This window comes from Schistosoma mansoni, chromosome 4, assembly GCF_000237925.1.
Source record: "Schistosoma mansoni strain Puerto Rico chromosome 4, complete genome".
NCBI classification, from domain to species: Eukaryota; Metazoa; Platyhelminthes; class Trematoda; order Strigeidida; family Schistosomatidae; genus Schistosoma; species Schistosoma mansoni.
This window is the reverse complement of record NC_031498.1, coordinates 22264819-22292398: the sequence shown is the minus strand read 5'-3', so window position 1 is coordinate 22292398 and position 27580 is coordinate 22264819. Positions and strand designations below refer to the sequence as shown.

General features: G+C 37.8%; 2 protein-coding genes across 2 annotated transcripts in view; one reads left to right on the top strand and one right to left on the bottom strand.

Annotated features, from left to right (window-relative positions):
• Smp_144990 (amyloid beta A4 protein related) overlaps nucleotides 1-8062 on the bottom strand; it is a gene marked incomplete at its 5' end in the record, with an annotated part of 39369 nt that extends 31307 nt beyond the window's left edge. The window contains 2 exons of the mRNA XM_018797216.1: nucleotides 4174-4244; nucleotides 6990-8062. Coding sequence (XP_018652280.1) covers nucleotides 4174-4244; nucleotides 6990-8062 — 1144 coding nt within the window. The remainder of the gene's footprint in view (nucleotides 1-4173; nucleotides 4245-6989) is intronic.
• A 13564-nt stretch (nucleotides 8063-21626) lies between these two features.
• Smp_042030.1 (putative vesicle transport protein SEC20) lies at nucleotides 21627-26593 on the top strand (the record flags this gene model as incomplete). Its single annotated transcript, XM_018797215.1, has 2 exons — nucleotides 21627-21914; nucleotides 25773-26593. 2 exons carry the CDS (start codon nucleotides 21627-21629, stop codon nucleotides 26208-26210), a joined length of 726 nt encoding a protein of 241 aa, XP_018652279.1. The 3' UTR covers nucleotides 26211-26593.
• Between the last annotated feature and the right edge of the window lie 987 nt (nucleotides 26594-27580).

Genomic DNA, 27580 nt, shown 5'->3' with positions numbered 1-27580 from the left:
AATCGATTGGATCCCCATTAACAGTCGGTTATGTGCTGTTAGATTAGAAAGTTCCATCAAAGTGAGAAGAAATCGGCGTGAGAATCGGTGTCTTTTCGTCATCTCCGCCTATGCCCCGACAGATTGCAGCCCGGATGCAATCAAGGATGAGTTTTACCATCAGTTAACAGTTCTTCTCCAGAAAGCGCGTTCGACAGATATTGTAGTACTAGCCGGAGACTTGAATGCACAGGTCGGGCGTCTAGGCACAGAAGAGAGTCGTTTAGGTGGCCGATGGGGACTTGTTGGTCGCAGGACAGATAACGGGGACCGTTGGCTGCAACTGTGCACAGACCACAACTTGTTTCTGGCCAGCACTAACTTCCGGCACAGTCATCGCCGGTGTGCCACTTGGCGTCCTCCTTCTGCATCCCAAGCCTGGACTCAGATTGATCACATCGCGATCAGCTACCGCTGGCGTGGTTGTGTACAAGACTGCCGCTCCTTTTGGAGTACCTATCTGGAGTCTGATCATGCCCTGGTCTGCGCCAATCTCACCTTACTTTTCAGTGGCCGAAGGATTGACCACCACCAACGGATTGATGTTAGTAAACTGGCTGCAACTTCTGTTGCAAGTAAGTATCGAACAGAGCTAGCTTCTAGGTTAGCTACCATCCCACCGAAAAGTATAGATGAGCATTGGTTGCATCTTCACGACGCCATGAAAATGGCGAGTAAAGTCGCTTGCGGCTTCGCGAAACGTCCCGCTTACAAGCACTGGGTTTCTTCTGGCTCCTTACAACTGATGGAAGCCCGTCGGTCTACTCCGGGTGACCGTGAGTTTGACCACAAACGAAGGCTGTTACGTAATGAAATCGGGCAAAGCTTGCGTAAGGACCGAGAAGCCTGGTGGTCGGAGCGTGCTAATGAGATGGAAGAAGCAGCTGCATCTGGTAACTGCCGGAAGCTCTTCCAACTCATCCGAGCCACTGGCAGCAAGAAGTCTGGTGTGAGTGAAACAATCTACGAGGATGATGGGATGCCAATCACTAACATCTCTCGACGTCTTGAACGATGGGCGGAATCCTTCGAAGGGCAGTTCAACTGGCCTGCTGCTCCTGCAACATCAACCAGCTTGTCCTGCCCCTCATGGCCGGTGACGACTGATCCACCAAACGAGGCGGAAGTCCGCAAGGAACTCCAACTCTTGAAACGTTACAAATCACCGGGCCCAGATGACTTACCTCCGGCTCTTTTTAAAGATGGTGGTGACTTTCTGACTAAGGAATTGACTGTGTTGTTTGCAAAGGTTTGGGAGCAAGAAAGTGTTCCAACATCATGGAATGAGTCGATAGTCGTCCCTATCTTTAAAAAGGGTTCACGTTGTTCCTGCAATAACTATCGGGGGATAAGTCTACTTCCGATTGCGTCCAAACTATTGGCTTCTATCATTCTTCGTAGGTTGTTTAAAACCCGAGAACGATTGACTCGCGAGGAGCAGGCTGGTTTTCGTTCTGGTCGAGGATGTATTGATCACATCTTCACCCTCCGCCAAATGTTAGAACACCGTCATACTTATCGCAGGCCAACAATCGTAGTGTTTCTTGATATCAGGGCTGCCTTCGATTCGTTGGACAGGACTGTTCTCTGGGATTGTCTATTGAAGAAGGGTGTGCCTGAGAAGTTCATTAACATCTTAAAGGCCCTGTATACGAACACCTCAGGCAGAGTGAGGGCATACAACCACCTTTCTCCCTTGTTCCATTCGAGCAGCGGGGTTAGGCAGGGTTGCCCAATCTCACCATTCCTCTTCAACTTTGCCATCGACGACATCCTGGAAACAGCTCTGATGGATGTAAGTAATGGCGGTGTGGATATGTTGCCTGGAGAACGACTTCTCGACCTTGAGTATGCGGATGATATTGTCTTACTGTGCGATAATGCCCAAGGCATGCAATCCGCACTTAATCAGTTGGCAATCAGTGTCCGCAGGTACGGCATGTGCTTTGCACCCTCCAAGTGCAAGGTACTCCTACAAGACTGGCAGGATTCTCATCCTGTACTCACCCTAGATGGTGAGCAAATTGAAGTAGTTGAGAAGTTCGTGTATCTAGGTAGCTACATAAATGCTGGTGGGGGCGTGAGTGATGAGATTGATGCACGTATAATGAAAGCCAGAGCGGCTTATGCCAATCTGGGCCATCTTTGGCGCCTTCATGATGTTAGTCTGGCTGTAAAAGGTCGGATCTACAACGCGTCGGTGAGAGCAGTTTTGCTCTATGCTTGTGAAACCTGGCCTCCGAGTTGAGGATGTTAGACGTCTCTCTGTGTTCGATCATCGTTGTCTCCGAAGGATTGCTGACATTCAGTGGCAACACCATGTTAGTAATGCAGAGGTTCGGCATCGTGTGCTCGGGTGCAGAGATGATAATTCAATTGGTGTCATCATCTTGAAACACCGACTTCGGTGGCTTGGACGTGTTTTACGAATGTCGTCCCAGAGACTTCCACGTCGTGCATTATTTGCCGACCCTGGGACTGGTTGGAAAAAGCGGAGAGGAGGTCAGTGTATGACATGGTGTCGTGGCATGAAAGAAAGCTGCAAAGGGTTGGCTTCTGTTGGTCCTTCACGACTCCCTGGCTGGGGTCCGAGAGATGGTGCAACACAGTGGCTAGAGACGTTATCAGATATGGCTCAGAATAGAAGCCAGTGGCGATCCTGCTGTAACCTTCTTTTACTTTCTTCATAAAGAGTGACTATAACTTTCCTAACTGAGAGAGTTCTTCTGGTTGTATATTTCAGTTCCCCCATCATTACTCTTCTCCTTTTCTTTTTTTTCCTTCTTTTATATATACGCATCTTCTTCCTTCTCCTCCCATTCTCATTATTTTGTGTGGCGCATATGTATCCGGTGCCCTTTGTACCAATATATATGTGATTAAATAAATAAATAAATAATCAAGGTGGTGGCTATTCTAGTATCATAAGCCTATTATAATATTTTTATACAATAATAAAATACCTGAGTAGTGTCAGGTAAATATTAACGTTCAACTTGAAATGGATAAGTATAAATCAATACTGGTATGGTTTGGTATGGCTATCAAGTGTCAAAACTTACCTACTTACGCTTGTTGACCCTCGTGGAGAAGCATAGGCCGCTCACCATCATTCACCATCGAACTATTTCCTGGGTAATATGTAGTTAAAGAATTGATGATAATGGGACGCAACTATAAAGATCCCGTAACTGATACTAATATTAAACTTCTCATCAAACATTTTACTACAATAATTAAACAAACTACAAAACTTGGTCATATAGTGTCGATTGACTGATCAACGATACTTTACAGAATCGCATACATTAAATGGAATCATCTTGGTGGGATTTCATTTTTTGAGCTAGATGGTTTAGTTGGAAAACGAAACTCTGCTAAAATCATCCTCCTGAGCTACAAATCATATCCACCATCTCAAACAGAATTATCAAACAACCAAAAGGGAAACCATAACTGCGAAAAGCCAATACAATGCCTATTAAAAAACCATGATATTTTACAAAATACTCAACAATTACAAATCAGTAACTTCAGCTCAAAAAGAGAAGTATTAATGCTGCTGAAGCAATATCTAATGTTAAAATATAATAGATGTGTTGTAAATAAAAGTTTATTTTCATAAACACTGCAAAAACTACCAAAATTCTACATAAATACAGATTAAGTTATTAACTACGATACTATATTCAAATAAGGTTGGACATAATTAGCATGGAATAAAAGCAACGAATATCTAATTTTGTTTGCCGACAGTAAACAGCAGAGTTTACGGAAATCGTAACATTTACATGAGCGGATTACTTTCTTTAGTATTTATTTTGAATTAAAAGTTTATCATGGGTATTTTCAGAGTGAATATCATATGAACATCTGTTCAGTAACCAAACAATAATCTCAGTAACTTTTTTTGAGTTAATTTTACAAATATTTGTCGATGATTATGTTAATAATTGCGATTTTATGTTGTATCCCACTGATGAGAAGCGGTGAAATAGAATGAATCCATTTTTTGTCTCAACCTTGTTGTTTTTGCCGCTTAAATTTATCAGAGGATTTGGTTGAATGAAATATTTGATCAGTTTTAAACACTGTGAAAAATACCAATATTATGATTCTAAAACTTTAACTCACAAGAAGCTTGGTCAAATGTACCTTCATCCGTACATTCTACAACAGCCTGAACAGTATTCTTCTCTTTATCGCTAAAAGTACGCAAATAAGTGAAAATGTCATGGCATATTTAGAAGGGAATAAAATAATTAAAACTGGAGTTGAGACTTAAATATTATGTGGTGCTAGTCACCGTTTTAGACAGTCAGAATGTTAGTTACAAGTCTGAGCTTGATTCCACATACTCAATCTGCGCAGTCTTGTAATACACTCAACTCTTCTAGAACACCTGACTTACTACATGTGAATATATGAGTCTGCACTTTTCAAATTACATAATATAATATTAGGAATAGACTTAAAGAATGAATGTAAGTTCTGTGCTAGAAACAACCACGAGTTATCTTAATAAGCACATATAGTCAATAGGTCTTATGAACTGTAGAAATAAATTAGCCAATGTAGAAAATGGCACAAAATGTTACACTTTGTACTACTACGGGAAGCAGTGATAAAGAAGACGGAAATAAAGGCAGTAGTTTTTAACTCAATAAGGAATTAGCTAAATAAAAATGAATAAAATCCGGAGTTATGAAATAATATTGAGACTGAAAAGTTAGTGGTAGAGTGAATGTATCTGTCAGTAAGATCGATCTCGGGTTATGTCGACAAACTTTTGTGATTGTTAGTAATACTTCCCAGATGTTCAAACTAAGGTAGGTGAGGAAAAATCCGAACCTTTAACTTGAAATTTGAAACCTGTCAAATAGAGTCTCCAACCATTGGTTACGATAGTCACACAGACCCCAACCAAGTAGTCTGTATCTACTAACATGGCTCAGATTAGAAGTTAGTGACTTCAAGCACTGATGTCGTGTTTTGGTTTAGCTGCCGTCTGAAGCATAGACATAACTTTCGATGTCCGACTATTGCTGTATTTATTAACCTTAAGGCGGCGTTCCACTCTATTGATTGTGAGGTTTTGTGGAAGTTTGTGATTTAAAGGCATACAAAACAAGTACACTAACATCGTACAGGTTCTCTACTCAAACACTACTGGTCGAGTCACAGCTTATGCAAAACTGTCATCTGAATCGCTCATTTCAAGTAGCGTTCGTCAGGGTTATCCGCTTTCCCCATTTGTATTCAACTTTGTTATAGACATACTTCCACAGATACCACTTTCATCGTCTGACTTTTCAGGGAACGATCTTTTACCAGGAGATTCACATGTTCACTTAGAATGCGCGGATCATATATTTCTGTCTGGTGAAGGCACTGGAAAAGTTTAGTCTTCTGACTACTTTAAGCAACAATGCAAGCATGTATGGGGTGAGGTTCTCTCCCTCCAAATGCAAAATATCACCTCACGATTGGCTTGCGTCAATGCCCGAATTGATGACAGGGAGTAAAGTAGTTGAACACATCAACGGCCCCAATTATTTTTGGAGTTTCGTCAGTCCTGATTGTCTAGTGTCTAACGAAATCTCTACACAGATTCAGAAGGATCGATTGGCTTTTGCCAACTTGTCACTTGTCGTGTAGGCGAGATATTCGTCTTCTAACCAAAAAGAGAGTCTAATGCGTAGCAGTTAGCTCCGTTCTACTTTATGGATGTAACACATGGCCATTACAAATAGAAGACATTTGTAGGTTACTGGTAGTCCATCATAGGCATCTATGAAGCATTCCTCATGTATTTTGGGACCACAAAGTAAACAATTTCTAGGACAGAAACAGGTTACTAGATATAAATGGTAAATCGATTGATGTAGAAAAGGGCCTTCATCGACTGAGAACATCTGGGACATGTGTTACGTGTGCCCAATCACCGTCTGCCTTGATGGGCGATATTTTCTAGTGCAAGAGTAGGCTGGAACAAAACTGGAGGTGGTCAAACCAAAACAAGATATCAGCTCATGAAATCACCGACAACTGGATTTAGTTATGTTTATAGGTGTAAACAATTTGGTTGGGGTCCGCGTGATTATCGTAACCAGTGGTTAGAGACTTTGAATAACACTAATCAAAATCATTCGCAATGGTGCAAGTGCATTCATTCTTTGTCTTCCTCCAAACTCCAAGATTCCGAATCCCTCATACCCTCTTTTTGTTTCCCTTTACATAATTCATGTTTTCTCAGATCGTATCTTTGATGCATGATCTTTCCAATTACTACTCGATGTTATTACCTCTAGTATTCTGGGATTTGGTGTGACAATTTCATCTTTCTGTACTAATAGGGTATGGAAACTTAAACCGATGTACATACGTACCAGGTTCCACGTTGTAACTGACTGACTAAATACTAGGGTGTAAGGACCTATATTTGGATATAATAAGGACCGCAGCGCATATCTTTACATTAGCTTATACAATGCCTATTTTTTTAAAGATCCTGGATTTTGAAAGAGTAAAGGCATAGCTCGTAAATAGTATGGCTTCACTGGATGAATTATTATTGCATTTTACTGTCACACGTTAGGTCGCAACATCAATCCGCTTTGCTACTGTTACTTTTCTGTCGGATACTAATGAGCACCATGTTTTAATAGCCACTTTTTGTGCCGCAAATGAAGCGAAGTAAATTATAGCACCTGATTTGTACCCATTGAATTTAATTCCGTGTCCTAGCCAACCAAACTTTATTAACCATGGTTCACTCGGTTTCTATTAGTAAAAATCGACTGAACTTAAGAATCGCATGAGTTATACAAAAACATGACGATTATCTACAAAGCTCCTCTTTTGTGCCGGTGTAATAAATTGGCCTACATAAAGATCATTAAAGTTTTATAAATTAAATATGCATATATATATATAAATTTTCTACTTACTGGTCTTTAAACATTTCCCAATTACGGCTAGAGACCGAGATTTTATTAGCATGTGATATTTCCAATGGTGTGAATTCTATTTTCATCTCATTGCAATGACATCCATTTACTTTGTCAGGAGATCTTGGATTGATATTTTGCTCTCTTGATTTGCTAGTATTTACAGTATTTTGTTCACATGAAGGAATGTATATTTTCGCGTGATCAGAAGCACCCAAAGTCCTCTTAATATCCATGATATCTTTTGAAATATCTTGCACTATGGCAGGGTTTAGCAAATGTTCTCCGTCGAGACTCTCAGAACGGGAATTAATGGTAGGTCTACCACAGTAAATATCTGTGACTGAATCAGGGCTACCAGAGAACGAGCGCATATCGAATGAAGAGTCCTTCACACGAGATCTTGAAGTAAGACACGGACTACCTGAGTCACTGCCACTTGAGAGACCATCTTCTACAGTAGGCATTGTTACAGTGATATGTTTTGGATGTAATGTACTTCGCTGCATTACATCCGAGGATCGAACACAACCATTATCCCTTTCTGTCAGAAAACTGGATGTCATTGGGACATAATTGCTTTCTGAACGGATAGTTGCGAACTTTTCCCCGGAAAAAGGGGACAACAGAACCAATTGTTTCGAAATATCAGATACATCAAAATTTATTCTGTCTTCGTCATTAGAACTCAAAGGAATGTCAGACAGTTCGTGTTCTGAAAAACATGTCACCGAATCACATGATCCCTTTGTTTCGTTGTTTTGAGAGCTAGCCACATTTCCCCTCATTGTGCTGTCTGTTAGGTCACGAATACGAGGGACAGAAAAACATCCTTTGTGGCATAATCCTGTAGAATCTACATCTGTTCTATGGCCCTCAATTATATTATTTGAATTGCCGTTAGGAGATAGCTTATCCGTCTTGAGTATACATCGTTTAGGTCCGTCATATAATATTTCAGATGTGAAAAGAGATGGTAAACCATAGATAAGTGTCGTCGGACTATCACTACTAGAATATGTGTTGGGGATATTTTGTTCTATATTTTGTGACTCCATTCTAATAAGTGACATGCTTATTTGACAACTCGCGGACTGTGCATATTAACTCCTTGCATCGCAAACTTTTAATATCCCCGCCTACTTCTAAGACTGAAACGTTCTAGTCAGAAATATCGAATAGTGTTTATTATGTTCTGTATGTAAGCCATAACACGTCCTTTTGATTCTATATATTCCTGACTATGCTGACTTGTGAGTTGTCTCAGTCGTCTGGGATGTAGCCCATCCAGCCCTGATGATTTTTTCGTGTTTAAAGAGCTTAGTATCCAATGTACTTCATCTTGGTTGATGTTCTCAGTGAGTCGCTTATTTGGTAGTATCACTTTTTGGTTTGACTGGTTTGGGCTCCTCGATCAAGGTGTGACGGACAACAGTGTCGCCAGCACTGAATATGTGACATGTTTATCTTCAGTACAAAGACTAGGTAGATCAACTAGCTCGTACTAATCCCAGTGGTAACAGTATTTTATTCCCAAATAACAATATAGTACATGAGGTATGCTAGTTTAGAGGCAATATTGAAACTGTAGTAAGTGTTCTTGTGGTGGTCCGGTGTAAAATATATCCGGAATGGATATCAAACCTATTTTCAATGTGTTTGGATGGTGTTGATCCAAAAATATTGTCGCTTGACTAAGTTAGCAACCCTGGTCGACCTTAAATGATGAGTAAACTAATTCCATTCTTATCACTTAGTTCAATGAGCAGTTCGATTAGTTGGCTGGGATCACCGCTGAGGTAAATCCCCCGGGGAGATGCGTATATATTCTCGGCTCAATTAGCCTCCGACTAATTGAAGCTGTACAATTAAAGGTATAGATCTGCCCAATCAACCAATAATTTTAAATTCAAATTCGTTTCTACCTTGCTGTGTTCCTAACGTCACACTGCTACCCTCTCCTCGAAGCGTTGTCCTTAGCCGCCTACAATGATCTCCACAGAAGGAAACTTTGCTTCTTATGGATTTTGGCATTTACTACAAAAGTGGCTTATGAAACAAGCTTCTGAATGCTTGAAAAACGACTGTGAGGGAAGAACTTTGGAGTAACAGGTATCTTTGAGTATAGGTTTTGAGGAATGGAATTTCCACAGTAGTACAAACCTTTCTCTGAGAACTCACCACTTTATAAATGCCTAGGAAGTGAGAAGCAACCGCTCATGAAGTATTCGATGTCCATGCTGGAAATTCAACGGCGAGTAAGTCAAATCTCATCCAGGTGATCAACATATGACCTTTCTTACCTTACCATCGAGTATATATGAGTTGCAAACAGTGCCGTTTGGACCAATTAATGCACCTTCTACTTTTCAGTGGTACATCCATAGAAGTTGTTTCTACACTCTGTTCTACTATGTTGGGTCTCTAGTTTCTGGGTGTTAACCCTTAGATTAGTATTGTGACTAAGGTTAAGTAGATGTCTAAGAGGATGACCAGAAGTGTTAAGGCTACTGTAAGCTACAAGAAAGTCACTTCTAAGACTCCTAAACTCTAACGGGTATATGTTAAGTGATTGGAGACGCTCTTCTTAAGGTTTGAATCCGAATCCTCAGACTGATTTCGTGGCTCGACGTTGGATACGCTCCAGATTGTCCTCATCCTTTTGGAGAAAGGGAGGAAATGCTATGTTTCCGTACTCTAAATGGGTACGAATAAAACTGTTGAAGATTATGTGGAAAAATCTTCTGTCGAACTGCCCGAAAATGCGCTTCAGTGTTACCAGTGCAAGATTCGCGTTTTTGTCACAGCTAGCGTAAGACTTTAAGTCGTAGGACGCCAACACACCTATATCTTTTTCGACTTGAGATACTTCTAAAGAGGAGTTTCCTAAGCTGTAACTACAGTCTGCAACATGTCGCAGATGGACTACTTTACACTTTGAAGTATTAAAGGTAAATCCGTTGTCGTCTGCCCAACTTTGAAGTCGAGTCAGATCCTCCTGAAGTGCTTGTATATCCTTCTGGTTACGTATCTCTATCCAAAGTTTCACATCATCAGCAAAAGACAATAAATCAGAAGATACTTGTTGTGGAAGATCGTTAATGTAAATCAAGAGAAGAGGACCTAGTATTGAGCCCTGGGGGACCCCACTAGGACATTCCATAGCCTGAGAGAGAGTGAAGTTAACTCTGACCTTAAAATGTCGGTTATCTAGATATAAAGTGAGTCAGTCAATCAAAGGGGGTTTTATACCCAATCGTCTAAGCTTGTTGATGGGACATATATGGTCGACCCCATCAAAAGCTCTTGAGAAATCGAAGTAAATGACGTCAGCCTTCCCCTTGCGACCAAGGATGGTTTTCTATCTATCCACCACAGTCAGCAGGTTGGTCATACAAGAATGACCCTTTCTGAAACCATGTTGTTGGGGTGAGGAGAACTTTAGGGATAATAAGTATTCGTGTATACCGTCGTATATTAGAGATTCCATAATTTTGGAAGGTATGGAAAGAAGGGCCACTGGTCGGTAGCTTGATGGTTCACTACGTCGACCTCCTTCGAAACTTGGTGTGATGTGAGCCAGCTTCCAAATTTCCGGCAGTTTGCCTCGGATTAGGGAGTGTGGAAACATCACACTAAGTGGTGTTGTCAGGATTGAAGCTGCTTCCCTCAGTATAGCAGAATGAACCATATCCGGACCAGGAGAAATGTCTTTTCTTATATGCTGCAGTTTATGGAGCACCAGGTCAGCGCTCATGTTCACTCTGGAAAGTCCTGTGCAGTTGCAGATGAAGCTTTCATTAGTGTAGTTGATGTGGGTCGGTCAAAATGTCCGAGATTATTGTTCAGCCAAAAGATTAGCGACATCACCGTCGATATTGGTCGGACCATTAGGACTTAGCAGTTGGGATACCTTAGTTTTGCCTTGTCGAAGGGAAGCTGTGCAACGGAATAAGCTTTTCCGATTGGAGAAAAATGTATCGGTAAGCTTGATCTGGTACTGAATCCCGTCTTTTCTTATTGCCTTTGTGCATATGTTCCTTATATGTTTGTATAGCCTGTATGCGCCGTTATTATCAGTTCGTTTGCATTCAGCCCAACAGTGCCTTTTGCGGCTTAGCAAACGAAGAGTGCTGTTATTGATGGCTGTAGGTTGTTTGTAGCTTTTGGGAACGGTTTGAGGAACTGAATGCTTAGTAGCACATAAGAGTGTGTGCAGTAAGAAATCCCAATGAGCATCCACTTCAAGTTGAAGATGAACATCTCGATCCACCTGTTGTGGATAATCCAGTAAAGCCGACACATCCAACCGTTTGAAATTCCAGCGTCTGTTTTTGGTGGGATATCTTAGCTCAGTTTTGCTGAAAAAACTGAGGGATATAATGGTGTGATCGCTTTTCCCCAGGGGAGCCAGAATTGAGAGGTTGTCGACTAGGAATTCTTCACTTGTGAATACGCAGGCTAAATGCGACGGCGTCTGACTGTTTCTCCAACGAGTTGCCAACTTCACATTTTCGAATAATCCTAGATCCCCAATGAAGTTGAAGAACCGAGCTTCAGTAGACTTTTCACCTCCAATATAGGTATGTTCCGCGAAGTTGACTTTAGGAAGATTGATGTCCCCTAGAATTAGGATATGAGAGAATCCGAGACGCGTAGAGCGGGTTAATCCTTCCAGCATACCATTGTCGTACTCGATGTCAGCAGTGGGCTTCCTGTAGATGATCCCAACTAGACACCTCGAGGTGGTAGACAATCTTACTGAGCATCATACAGATTCATCAAGTTTGATAAACTCCTGGTTGTGAACTTCGTGTACCTCCAGGCATGGTCGTATGTATAAGGTGTTAGGATATTCACAAGAATATCCCAAAAATATATTGAGTCTAATTCTAACGTAAAGTGGTACGTTTTCACATGTTTTCAGACCTTTCATACATTTCACATGTCGCTTCTTATTGGTCAATATTTACAATTGTCCTAACTATAAATTCCACGTGTCGTTTTCCTTTTGGTTAATATTCACGGTCATCCTAACTGTATGAATATGCATTGTCTGTAAATTATTTTCGTTCTGCTTCTGACCCCATGAACAATTCTCATTTGACGGTTGTGTACTGATTTATTAGAGTTTGGGGAACCGTATTGGGGTCAAACTGGGATATCTGAAGTTGGCCAATCGGTAGAATTTCGACTAGTCACTTCGAGATATATAATATAAGGCTACTCCGTTAAAGAACACTTATAAAATTTGCAAATGGTATTAGAATGTCTAGAGAAAATTGGTTTAAAAGTAGAACTATTGAAGTGTCGCCTGCTGAGAAAGCAAGTTAGATTGCTTGAGTTGACTGGGATCGTGCATTTTGGTTGTAAATTGAAGCACTTTACCAGGATTGGAAACACTCTGTGTTATAAAGCAATGAACTATTATCTTTTGAACGGATTTTTACTTGATCTATCCAGAAAGGATAGAATAACACTTATTTTTTGGTGCGCTTGATAATTTTCTTATATTTCTTATCTGTCTATTTATTGTAATTTAGACTGATTATTGAAGGAACAAATTATTGGTTGAATAACTGAGCGGTAATATTTGTTTAGATAATAATGTGCATTTGTATTTATAATGAAATTTAGAACCGTTATTTTCCCAATCCCCTTGTTTCGATTTTAATTGGACGATAACGAGTGATTAAACTACCCAGACAGTTATTCTTCAGCCAAACCTTTGTTTGGATCTTACAGGGAACTCTTACCCATTGTCTTCCATTACTGAGAAAGTTACTAGTCCAGTCTATGATCTCATAATGGATTCTTTTTAATACCCATACCAGGGACCTTTGTTGGATCCATGAAAATTTCATCTGCCAGAATGTTTCTATCTTTCCCTCCAGCTCAATCTTCTCTTGAAATGAACAGATTAAACAAGCATGATGAGCCTTTCCTAAAATCATATTGTTCCGCGATTAAAAGATTATTTCCTTACACATAGTTTGGAAAATCCAATCGAATGATCTTTCCATTAATTAGATAACTACACTGGTCAGACTTACGGGTCGATAGTTACTCACCAAGTCTCTACTTCCTTCTTTGTAGACTGGACTGATAATTGCGTCTTTTCAGTCTCTTGACAGTTTAGCATGGCTCAAAAACTTATTATACTTCGTCGACAGAAGTTCAGCATTTACACCCGCCAGGGCTTTCATAACTCTAGAATGAATATCATCAGGACCCCTGGACTTATATGATTTAGGATGTTAAGTAAGTCATAAAGCAATTCCGTTCTTAATAACCACAAGATCCATCGATAATCTGCAATTATCACCATGAATTGTTAGTCTTTCATCATTATTGGTAGAAAACACTTTACCGAAATATTCTAATAAAGCTTTGGCCCAATTTATCCGTGATGGACAGTTATTTGTTCGATATGGTACTATCCATGACATAAACGGGAAAGTAATTGAACCGAGCGTTTCCTTGAACATGCTTCTTCAATTAATGAGTTAATATTTACCGGCTAGAGAGTTATTTCAGAGCACGAATTCAGGCGAGGTTTATTCCGATAGTATGTTATGTCACAAGCTCTAAACCCGAATGAAAAAACAGCCTGGTAAAGATATGCTAACTCTGGGAGAATATTTGTGTAGTCACTATCGTCGTTTGAATGAGTGATTACTGAGTCCTACAAAGTATATTCTTGGTTGAATTAAAATGTATGGATACGGATCCTTTCTGTACTTAATGTTCCATTACCGTTATCAGGAGCCTATGTTGGAAAGTGTTTTCAGATCGTACGGTGGTTACTTCTGTTCACCTAGCATCAAGTTCATTAAAATGTTCCATCAGACATTTGCTTTTTTAACTCCAAAACTAATAGGCCCCTAAAATAAAGTTATCAGCTAAGCAGATTGGGTTACAGTAGATGATACCAGGAATAAATTTACAACCTTCGAGTTAGTTATCAGCCCATGACGTAACAAGCTTCACTATCATGAGACTCACAAACAGAGGGATGAATGTCAACATTATTAACTATGTAGAGACTTCACCCCATTTGTTGCATCGATTATTATCACCTCTTGGGTTGACGTATCCATATAATTCTAGAGTGATGTCAAAGTCATGGACTAACCGTATTCCGGTTGCAGCTACGATGAGTAACTTTGACTGCTCCACCAATACTCATAGTTCACGAAATTTATTTCGTAAACTACGAGTATTGTGTATAAGACTCTCAAAGCGAATGACCTACTCATATAGACCATATTAGCGTTCTCTTCCAAGATCTAACTGCTCGAGGAATTATTAAGCAGAGATTTTTCTCGCCACTCTGTCGATGCGTTTCTACTTCTGCAAGTGTCGCCTTCCTTTTTATTCTATCCTTTACAAACATATCAGGTCTTAATGGGATGTTGGTGTTATTGTGACTTTGAGCACTAGTTGACAAAATATTTCATTGGTCCTCCGACCCTAGGATTACCTTAAGGAGTCTATATGTTTTAAGTCCATTATTTTTGTCAGTCCCTTTATTCATCCTTATCAATTTTTTTATCTGATACTTAAATATTTATCTAGCAAGATGCTACGAATAAATGCTCTTTTTCCAAAGCATGCGCGTGTCTAATTTTCAAGGTCATTTGGTCCTACCAAACTACTCACAATAATATTATATGACATTAAGATTTTTCTAGCCACACTAGGGTCAAGTAGAGCCTTGCCCTGGCGGTGAATTCCAAGTTCTGTAAAAGGCTTATCAACTAAACCGGTGCTGATAGTGTCCTTCTTCTTCTTCCTCTGTCTCGGCACTGTCTCCCACTTCCAGTCAATCAGGACAGTCACATTGGGACTGCCATGAACAGTGACGTTTCTGTTTAGGTCTTCATATACTACTTTAGAATCGCGACCAACCCCATCTATTGGTACTTCACTCCTTGTTTGTTTGAAGGGAGATTTTACCTTCTCATGTTTCTCAGTAGGGCGTTTAGCACGTCATGAACAGCACGTAACACATTGGCTCATTCTTCGCTGCCAGTACTCATGTAACCAGTGTAGACACCATCAACTTTCTTCTTGGCCAGCGTCAGAAGGTCTGTCGCCTCCTTCATCAGCAATGCAATGCTCAAGCATAAAAACATACAAAGCCAATGGTAGCTATGCTGCGAGCATCTTTTGTAAGCGGTGGGATCTAAATGGGCACACACCTGGTAGAACCACTTTTTATACTGTATGATCAGTAAAATGTCACTTGTCCGTAGCCAAATCATCCGGCAGTCGGGTCAGTGAATATCAAACAGTTCAACGATCCGCGTCAAGGTCATCTACAACCAACGGTCATCAGCTAATTGCACGCCATGGATTGGCCCATACAGCAGTGATCTTATTCTATTTCTTACACTTGCTCTGTAATAACTTCTTTTGTGTTGCACGGTCATCGAAGTAGCCATAGTGCCCGTATACGACGAAAACATAATCCAATTTAGGTACTTACCGCGAGGTGTGACTTCGATGTTATCTGGTTGGTCACACCATTCCTGTTTAACTCGAGCGGGCTCCCAGTCATTCGACGTAGATCATCTACGCTAGTGATCTACAACACACATTACATAGCATTATTTCCCCCTCAGGGAAGAAACAGTTTGGCTATCCACACTCATAGGTGGAGCGGATCATTTTAAACTGATTTAGAGAGGAAACATTGCCGAAAACACACAAGACAATCACTTGTATGAAAACCAACTAAGAAAAAAAGAGTGCCTAAAAAGGAAAATTTTGAACCTTTAGCCGCAATAACTCAAGTTAAAAATAGACCAACTATGCTTTTAATGCAATAAACACTCAATGATTTAAACAAAAACCAATTTATTACATAAAAGCCATGGGGACGCATTGAGGTGACTTATGAAGCACTTCTTCTTTCTTATGCCCTCAGTACAATTGTCCTCAAAGTGATCAAGTTTGGAATTGGTTCAAATCTGCTGCTCTTATAGATCGAAACAGCGTGTAAGTGGCCTTCATAGGTGACCTTCAAATACACAGCCACTTACAATAAAGAGTGCTGTTGGGTCTTCGGTTTTAGCGGATTGTGGTTCTTTATTTGGTAAGTACGGTATGACTTTCAGATTCTACTCAGCAAAGAAAGTGTAATCGCCCACAACTATATATACACATGAAGCCATAACTTCACTTATTCAGACTAAATCTCCCAATAAACCAACCTGGTGGAAATAAAAGTGAACTTTTTGGAAGTTTATGGGAATTTGTGTAGAAAAATTTGGTGCAAGTTGAGATGAAAACGCAGCAGTTTCATTCTATTTCTTACCTTTCTCGGGAAAACAGGCAGCTATAGCTGAGTAATATGTTTCCCTAAATTTTCTTCCCCGATCGGGGAATAACTCGAGTTATTTTCCCGAATTCGAATAACACATTTGTCTTCAAAACTTACGTGAAAAATGGGCTAATTATGTTAAAACAATTAGAATACACAGCCGACAACATATTTAGTCTAATAATGTTCAAGTTTTAGTCGAATAGTGTGTAACAGCTTGAAATACGTTGATCTGCTCAATATTTAACTCCACCTTTCTTATGGCGCTGCGTATCGTTCCATCCTTGCTGATTCTTTCAACATTTAATGTGTCTGGCCGGAGGTTAACTTCTCCCATTATACCCATTTGGATTACAATAAGTCCTCCTGGTCATTTACCAATCATGTGTCTACAAAAATTATAACCTATGCTTAGCTAGTCTTATGTTTGTTTTCTGCCTTCAGCTTATTCTCAAGATTTCAAAAAACATTTAACACAAAAGTTTGCAATGAAACGATATCGAATCTTCGGAGAAATCGTATAATTTTAAATTTTTTATTCTAGAGCACTTGAACATTCTCCCATTAATTATTTTCAAAGTTGTCCATCACGTTATAAAATCAAAACATAATACATCTTTGATGTAAGATCCACGTTTACTGTCTGCACAATCTTAACGCGAATGTAGTAGACAATAGCCTCTGCAAATTAAGGTCAGCCACACCCATTAAGTATTCCTGCTTTTTAAAATACGTCCACATCGTAAGCTGCTGATTCTGTATTTTCGTTCGTTATCCGACAATAGCAATTTGTCTACCATTTACTAATTGTTTAACTCCATCTGTCACTTCGGGATTGACAATCAGCGACTGGAGAGAGTTACATGATACCTGTTGCGTGCAAATCAACTCAACACATCCCCTCTAAACGATTTAACCTCCGAATCCCTTTATAGGGTCGAAAGGTTTCAACCAGACATCCAGAGTATTTTTCAATGGATTGACTGTTGTTGTTGACTGAATGTTGGATGAGGTTTTAGACCTTGTTGTTTATATGCGTTAGACAGTCTTTAATATCAATTACTTCTGAAATATCAACTCATGATTTCAACTTTGTCCCCAGTAGTCATGGTCCTCACACTTTCACGTGTGGGTCGGGCTTTGCTGAAATATCGAAAATGATAAGTACTGTCAAAACTAGAGATTGTATGTTTTAGGTGTCTACGGAGTTGTTCTTATACAGAATTTGGGACGTAGGTTATTCTAAGGATATCACATATGTAGCCACAGCTTTCGATAACTATGTACTCGTTCTCATTTTCTTACTGGAGCTAAAAAAGCTCTAAGAATATCAGACCTTGACAACTTACTATAAACATGACTATGATAAAGTCAATTGAGTAGAACAATCGTATTTTCCGGAATAGAAGACGGATATTCGTCATGAAGGAAATTTTATCACTACCCGTTTAATCTTACTGAGTAGATCATACCATACTGCCATGTGAAATGAACTTAATCTTGGATGCATTGGCCATTGACAATATACTAGGTAACTATTGCTTTCTACCTTCTAACGAGTATTCATAAGCAATTTTTCAGAATTTTAAAGAGTTTTGTACTTTCTTGAACATATCTACAAACGAGAACGTTATTATACAACTGTACAATGCATTTATTAATTATTTATAATACTACACTGTTGTAACTAATATATTACCATCTGCACTAGGTGTAACGTTCTGATAGATCTCATTAGGGAAGTACTTACGGGGTTCTTTTCATAAAATCAGTTGTAATTAGCTTTAATTCATTCCGAAGTAGATTTAAAAGCAATGGGTTCGCTACGTTCTATCGGAAAAAATCGTGTCCAACTAAGTAAAAATGACAATCGTTCATAAAATATATTGTATTTTGGAGGTGAAATCTGTTCATGTTACAGAAAAAAATGCGCAAAGCATATATTTGAGTAATTTACGAGTTAGAATCAATGAAATTCAGTTAAAATCAACTGAAAATTGCAGTTGTTCTACAAATACAAGAAACCACCTATCTTTTGCTCTTAGTCCTTAGGTGCTAGGGATAAGTAATGAATTGCCAAGTCCTTCGCTATGAAGGATTTTCTTTTCCAGCCTCCCTTTGACGTAGTTCGCCCTATTTTGTGAAGAATTTTGAATGGGGATTCTTTTGGAGGTAACTAATCAGAACTGACTCGATGTTTAACAACCGAGTTGTTGACCGATTTGGATTCACTATTTAATAGTGATTATAGTGCTCGGATATCCACTCGGAAAACACACTTTCTGAGGCCAATATAACAACCTCATAATACTTTTAACATATATGTTGTAAATATGCTTATTGCACAAATGTTCTCCCTTGTACTCGATTCATATTAATAATCAAATGCTACACTTTACTGATAATTATAATGATTTTTGTAAGTCAATGCGCCTCATATTTAAAACGTGTTTATGTCTCATAGTCATCCAACTACTCAATCTAATGCAGTTGAAGTTGATTTAAGCATACTGCTTACGCACTAGCAATGTATTATCTAAAAATTAGCTTCTTATAAAAGACGATATTGCTTGATGAGATATACAGGGTTATTGTTAGCGAATAGAAACAAATTAAAACTTGATTGTTTACAGGTTTAGCTTATTACAATGCTTAATTTGGGATTAGTTTTCTTGCAACATTTCTGTTTATTTAAAGCAATTAGTCGTTTGTTTTAGCTACTACTGAACTGCCAAAACACGATACTACTAAACAAAAGCCGAACAAATCTCTTATTAATGATAATGATGGAAATTAATTTCAATTTATCCCGGATAAGTATGTAACAAATTTACCACCTGTTAAACTTTCTGTATTTGCGAAAGAAGCTTTATCTCTCGCATTTAATTTATCCGTTGCACATGCCAAAATCTCTGATTTATCGATAGATGCTCAATTCGAAAATATCTATGATCAATTCAACCCTCTGGTCCCAACTGCTTTATATGAGCAACATTGGTTAAAGGTGAAATTGGTTGATATTGGCCACCACGTTCACGGCTCTCAAATCAAATACAAGAATATTTTGACTGCTAAACATTTTGCTACCTTACAAAACCTCCAAAGTAGGTCAGATATTGTGATCCTCCAACCTGATAAAGGTTCTGGGGTTGTTGTTATCAATAAAGATACATTTGAACTAATCAATCTTTTTGAGGAAATTGATATTAAAGATAAGACTTTGCATTCTTTTGATGTAAACTCTTTTTTATGAACGTACCGTTAACTAAGACTGTTGTCTTCCTTTGTTACCATATATCTAATAATTTCCCCTTTTTCCTAGTCGGTCAACACTGTTGAAAGAACTACTTTTGTTATGTGTTGCAAATGTACAGTTCACGTTTGAAGGTGAATATTTTCGACAAGTTGATGGCGTTGCTATGGATAACCCTTTAGGGCCTTCCTTGGCTGATGTATTTATGTCATATATTGAAAATATGATGAGTAAGCTCATCAGCGAAGCAACTTTGTATAGAAAATACATGGATGATATACTAGTTATGTCATAAAGATTTTGAGGTTTCCCACTTATTAGATAAACTCAGTTGGATTCAGAACGATATTGTAATGATATATGAAGCAAAAGATAATGACCAATAACTCTTTTTAGACATACTTTTGAGTCGAAGAGAGGATAGTTCTATGGGACGGTCAGTTTATAGGAAACCAACTTAGATGAGGCAATATTTAAATTTCCATAGTTTCTGTCCATTGCAATAGAAGCGAGGCTTGGTTAAATGCCTCCTTAGTGGGATTCAAAGAATATGCTGCTGAAGATGAAAAGCTGCTGACTGACAAGGATTTATTTATTTATTTATTTAAACACATACATATTGGTACAGAAGGGCACCAGATGCATATGCGCTGCTGACTGACACGTTAATATGAAATGGTTATCCACTAAAGTTTATGAATAGGTGCAAAAGTAAGTGAACACTAAAACCTCTCATTCATTTTGTTCAGAAGAAAACAGTTTATATCTATCCACCATATATAGGTCAATCCAACAGTATGGTTTCCAGACATTGAAAATCCATCACGCTGCTAAACTGGTTGTGATTGAAGAGACTAAGTTCATGATTTGAAATAGATGCAGGGAATGCACGAGAGACTACGTCAAATCCCATCGCATTTACAAATTTACATGCCTGTGCGGATGCACATACATAGGGAGGAGTTGTCGAATAATACAATCAATAGTTATGGGACATGTGCCTAGATGGTTTCAAAACCGGTTAATTTCAAGTGATTCGATCAACGTGGGAAGTAGAAACCTATGTTCATCGATAGCAAAACACAGAATTAACATCAATACAGTTTTTAAAACGTTGTATAGAAAATTTCAAGGACAAATTCTCAGGTTTATAGAAGCCTATTCGTAAATTTAACTCCCCACTCTTATGTCTACAAGAACACGTTGTCATAACTTTGAATTTACCCTGGTAATCCTTAAGCCATTTTATGACCTAAGGTATTGTGACAATTTCCTATTCTTTCTATACGATGCTAATTTTCTCTCTCTTTTATTTACTTGAACCTTCATTTAATTGACTTTTATTTTCATATAAAATGCCTTGGCAAGTATATGTGTGACCAGATTGTTCGAAATGTACGGCGCAAATACATCATATTTTTCAGATTAAGTCCATCTTCTCATTGCGTTATCGAAATTTTTGTTTTTCTTTGATATATAACGTCGGTTATAGTGATCGAAACAGCAGTAACTGCCATGTCTTTTGGATATTACACGCTTAACTCAATGATCTTCCCATCTAATTCCTATGTATTAGGTCAGGCTTGAATTTTTTTCACTTTTGGTAACCATGTTCCACATCTATTTCTCACCTAATAACGGTTTCCTTTGACACTGTTGTTAGTAATTTATTTTGGAGCCGTGTCCTAGTGGTTAATGGATACGACTCCCATCTGCTAAGCCTTTGGTTCAAACCCCACTCGGCCCGCTTTCATTTGAGCTACCGGATAGTATCATTAGCCTTCACACCTTGAGTTTGAATCATACTCAAGTGTCTAGTGAACGAATTAAAAAATAAAAATCTTCATAATAATTTATTCAATATTTATTTGTTATTAAATAATGGTTTATATGATTAGTGAATTTCTCCATCATCGAGTTACACCCGTAACTGTTACAAATTACTTTGTACTGGCGAATTAATTGCGTCTGCGTATGTCTATTCGATTCCAGTTCTAACAAATCTTTTTTGTAAGGTGGTTGCCACGGTAATGAGTTTTATTTTAAATTCTTTTAGATGTCACGTTTGTCAGTTAACCACAAGTTAGAGACCATTGTATCATTAGATGCAAAAACAAAAGAACTGATTGTTCAAATTGAAAGTATCAGTAAAGGAATCCATAATACGAAATCGTGTCGAGAAAAGCTAGATTGTTATCAAACTAAAGTTAGAGAGAATCTTGTAACTATTAATTCGATTTTGGATGAATTGCAAACGTTTGGACGTGAAACAAACATTTCATCTACAAACAGGACATTGTATGAAGCAATTGTTCAGAATAAAAAACAACTCTTTGCACTGCAGGTAATGTACCTTTCACATTAGTCATCTTGTTCTATATCTCTTTAACTAATTGAGGTTTACTATTTTTATATTATAATGCTGATATGTAATAATATTGGTGTAATATATTCATTTATAACAGCAATGTGCCGCAGTTAAACTAATTTCACAACTCAACACTGCAATATCGTTTTCCGTTTTCTATATATCACTTTATTAAATAAATCTATGGGTAGACTAAACAGCGAAATTGGAATCCTGATGCAACCTTCGGGATAAATAGAGCAGTCAGTGCTTAGTTAATGTTTGGTATATGTAATCAAATAAAGTGTTTGGTATCTGTGATTCTGAAGCATTATTTACATGATACGTGATGTGGCGGGTTGGAAAAAAGCTAGAGATAGCCAAATCAAAACACGCCGTCATTCTATGAAGTCAATGACTGTTGAACTGAACCGGGCTAATAGGTGCAGAAACACTCTCAATGATACAGGTGCATTGATTCTGTCTCCCTTTAGATCATAAGTTTCTATGATAATTAGAAGTATTCGAATTAATGTACTAAGAATTTTCAAAATAGTGTTGAGGTAGGTAAAACTAGATGAGCACAAATGAACGTATTATGTTTGGAGTTCTTAATCAGCGCGCAATCAAGTACAAAGGAATCATAAGTTAGTACAAATACCACAGTTTCTTAAGTTTTTTGACCCATGAATCCATATCTTTTTCAATCATAACTTTTATGCCTAATCTTTTCAATTACCACTAACAGTTACTACTTATACTACTCAAAAATCCGTTTGCTGATGAGGTACGGTGACTTGAATCGGTGCACATATGTACTGGGTTCTACGTCGCGTAAGACTGACGGACTGATAGAATGGATTTCATCGAGTATTGTTATTTTCTTTTACTGCCTTGTATTTACTGAATACTATGTTTCACTCGACTCTTTCCAAATCAGAACAGAAATTGAGATCGAATAGTGTATGTCTCAATAAATCAAACAACAAAATACGATAGTAAAAACACTCGAGCTTTCATAGAATTTACATAAAAATCCAGCATCTCGATCCGTCCACTAATGCTGATCGATTAAATGTGGACCAGTTAACGTGTTCGGATTTGATTCTGATCAGAGCATGCTATTGTCAGGATAATATCCTGCTAACATCTCTATCTCTGAGCAGATTTGTAGGATGCTGTTGTGGGGGAGGTCTTCCGTTATGATGTAATTGGATGAAATTTTTGATTGTCAAAATCAACGTATAAAATGCTAATTGATACATGAACACAATGATATAGTATGACCGAGTGATGGCTACTTATAATACCGTGTTCTTGGCTTAAGCCGCCGAATGATTAAAAAACAAAGACAAGATTACTAATAGCCAGATAATTAAGCTTTTTAATGTAATAAAATGGCATGCTTAAATAGAAAGTATGAACACAAAATAAGCTTGGTAGAATATCATAGGCGATTGGAAGAAATTAAGTTGTTAGTCACTCATTCTCCAGTCAATTATGACCTGACTGTAAAGCCTAATCTTTGAGTATCGTATCAGGTACGTTGTTGCAATCCACTTGTATCAGACTGACCTGTCTGCTCTTCATATCTGTCCAGATTCTTATCAGTAAAGACATTTTATTGTTTTTGTGCCCTAGAGTGGGCTTAAATAATACTGGTGATTAAGTGTCGAAGATGACAAACAGAATACCAACCAGTATTCTATGACGCTTCTCGCTAATAAAGATAGAATTTGCTTTCAACTGATTAGCGTGTAATACTCATTTTATTAGACCAACTAACACGTCCTAGATAACGTTACCTATTCTTTTCAAGATTCGATTGGCCATTCATGTAAGGCATTTGTCACGGTAATTCATAGCAAATACTTTCTGACAGTAAACAATCATTTTTATGCTTCATAATGTTGGTTGAATCGCTTCTCCATAGATGTTTCGTTGACGTTCATACGATGGCATCGAACTAATAAAATCGAAAGATGTACACAATTCTCTACCAAGTAAAGCTTCTATCAGAAAGATGTCATTAGGTGATTAAAGGTTCGGTGTAGTGTAATAGAGAACAGGAACCCGTCTAGGATCTCAATGGTCCTCGGCCCATTAGATGTTTTCAGACAGTCTTTGAATGTACCAACAAAACGCTGGACTCGACCGTTCGATTAAGGCTGGAGCAGTGACAATAGAATATGATTAAAACCGTTCCGTCGACAAAATTCGTCGTACAGCGAACCTTAACTACTCTTCGCTATCACTAACTCTTGTTTCTGGAAATGCATGACGCCTGAATGGTTGTCGTAGTTTTCTTACTGGGATAATTGCAGTTAGGTTGGCTGTCAAAAGAATTTATGACCAGTCACTGTATGTATCAATTACAAAACAACATGTGTTGTAAATTACTGTTGGGGCACACTATCAGGTCGTTCTAGGTATTGGAGTATTTCAGTTGACTAGCTCTTTCTATCCATATTTTACGCTTGACTAACGGTCAAAACAAAATATGTTGTATTTGTGGCTGTTCTGTAGATGGTCAGGTTTAAATCGTTATTGAAATACAGTTGTACACAACGACAATATTGAAATAGAAACCTCAGCACAATTTGTCAGAAAATGATTCCGTTTTATTTAATAAATTAATATACATGTGAAAATTTACTAGATAAGTAAACACTATTCCAATTTAAAAGAGTGATGGATTGATATGTAAAAATATATACAGGTTACTAATCATTCCGTGGTTCGAGTATTTTATATATTAGTCCATTCTCTGTTCATTATAACACAAAGAGGTAGTCGTTTTGTTACTAATTTGAGACAGATTTTGGTAACAAAGTTTTGTAATTGCATGAATTGCTCAAGAAATTGCCCTGGAGACTTTTTCAAAGAGAAGTTTTATTCACTTAACCGAGAACTATCATCGATATCCAAGTCGATATTGTGATCATGTCTTAGTTGATGATCATAAGATTTAACATCTCATGACTACAACATCTTTTGTTTCAAGACCTATTTTCGAAGTATTTTCTTATGTAAAACAGGATAGCATATATCTCCATTCTTTTGTCTTACAGTAAACTCACACAAGCTTATGTTTTTATTTTCTAAATTTAATCCCTTCTCAATGATACTCATTACTTGATCCCATCACCGTCGCCAGTTGTTATATCGCATGAGTGCGTATGTGCCCCGTTTGATATATATGAACGTTATAAGACCGCCAATTAGGGAACAGTGAATTTATTGATCGCCCAATGATACACAAAATCCTATGAGCAGTCTTGAGTACTTATCAGTCCTGCTTTATGCCTAGCCCAGCCAGTTAAGTCCAGAACACCAATAACAGTCTCTGCAATATGGATCATTATTTACAAACATATTGGGTTTGTATACCAACCAAACAGATCACATCGTACCATAATATAGAAAATAACATTTGTACAAGATTTAGCCAAAAGTGGCTGTAAATAGGGGGAACAATAATTGATAGACTGGGGATAACTCAAGAATGGTAAATTGTATAATAATAGTTCATAGGTCAAAATAAAGCTTATAATGGGAGAAACATGAATGTGAATAGTTAATTTACTTAACAATTATACAATAGGAAATATACATATTACATTGGCCCATAAATAGTTCTCAAAGTTACCATTCATAATTCTCCACGGGATACAACAATTTTCATTTTCAAAAATGGTCACTTTTTATTATATTTGTGTTGAATTTCTTATGAATTAATGAATTATATTTAAATTTTAACTCAGATTTACGTTTGATGTAATTAATTGTTTGTATAAATATGTCTTCTAGTTATAATATTTATAGTCTCAATTTTATACTTTGGATATTTATCAGGATCGATATCGTAAAGCGATCTTCGCAGCCAATTCAGCTTTAGAAACTTTTGAAAAAGCTGAACTTACTAGTCGTTCTTCAAGAACTGAAATTGGTAACAGGATTTCCAGTCTAGAAGAACAATATCAAAACTCATTGGAACTTACTCAAGATATGACAAGATATGCTAGACTTTTAGCTGAAGAAGTTCAACGTGGGGCTGTTAATGCTGAATTACTTGAAAATTCATCAAATAAATTAATATCTAATTATTCTGAACTGAAAGAAATGGCTGGACATATGAATCAGTCAAAACATTTAACATCTTTGGCTCGTCGGCGTCGTTTTGCAGAAAGAGTGCTTTTCTTTCTAGCATTTTCATTTTTCTTTTTAAGTTGTGGAACTATATTTTTACATAGGATACCTATGGGATATTGGTTTTTGCCATCTAGTTATTAGTTTTCTAATAATTGTCTGGTTTCCTATGGAATTACTTATGCATAATTAAATTGCGTTACCTTTATATATATATAATGCAAAATCACACAGTGGCTTTGTGAAATATAAAGACCATACATTAAATACATTATTTGCACATCTTTGCGTTTTCCTTTACCCACTACTTCATTCCTCTAATTCTGTTGTTATTTCGATTCCTTTTCGACTTCCTTTCTATTCTCTTCGATTCAATCTCCTGCTGCCAGGCATTCCACTTCCGATTACTAATACATACTACTTATATCTGTCAGCCTAAGTAGCATACATGAAATATATATTACTACAGATTTAATTTTTTATGTATATAAACTACTGGTCGTCTTAATTTCAATGTAAAAATTAAAATAATATTTCCGAATATCTACTTTTTTCATGTGGTAAATTACCCAAATTGGTTACCTTATTATCAGCTTAAGTTAGACAGAAATTGATTGATCAACGGGTCGATCAACCTGTGCTAATCTTTCCAGCTTGTTTTCTAAGGTGATCCAGCTTTTTCTTGAATGTGTTCACTGATGAGGCTGATAATACTTGTTCGGTTAGGGCATTCCAGTCATTGACCACTCGATGAGAAAAGTGGAATCCTACTCTGAATTTATTTGATCTCAGTTTCTCAACCTTATTGTGATGGCCTCACAGATGATTAATTCTGGGTGGAGCTAAATGATAAGATACGTTAACACACAAATCATCATTCAAGATACAGAATGCCAATATCAGGTCATCTCGCGTCCCACAATGAGATAAGGAGAAAAGGTTTCAGCTCTCATTGTAGAAGAGTTTGGTTAGACCCGTCGCTAACTTATTTCCTGCACATTGATGATACTCGAGTATAATAACATCCTAAGTAAGACATGGACTAGCTGTTTGGATGTAATACTTTAGGTAAGGTCTCACATTCATGGAAGCTATGTATCGTTGACGACATACTGGTAACTATTACCATGTCCAATGTACATTAGCATATTCTCTAGGATTAATTTCCCAAGTCCAACTAATTCGTCTGGATTAGCTGGGAGATTAAGATGATCAACACTACTTATTTTCCTCCAGACTTTGACATTACCTCCATGTAATTGTCGACGACTTTAGTCATGGTAATTTTATTGACGTAGAGAAGAAAAAATAGGCAGTCTAAGATAATGCCTTGGGAGACACCACTTTTTATCCAAATAGTGTACTATTTACCTTCACTCTATGTCCTCGGTCAGTGGGACTTTCTTACTTACTTTTGTATTTTACCTGGTATTCCAAAGCTGGAGAGCTTCCGCGCAAAGCTTTAGTAAGACACCTTATAAAATGGCTTTCTGAAATCTATGAATATCACGTCG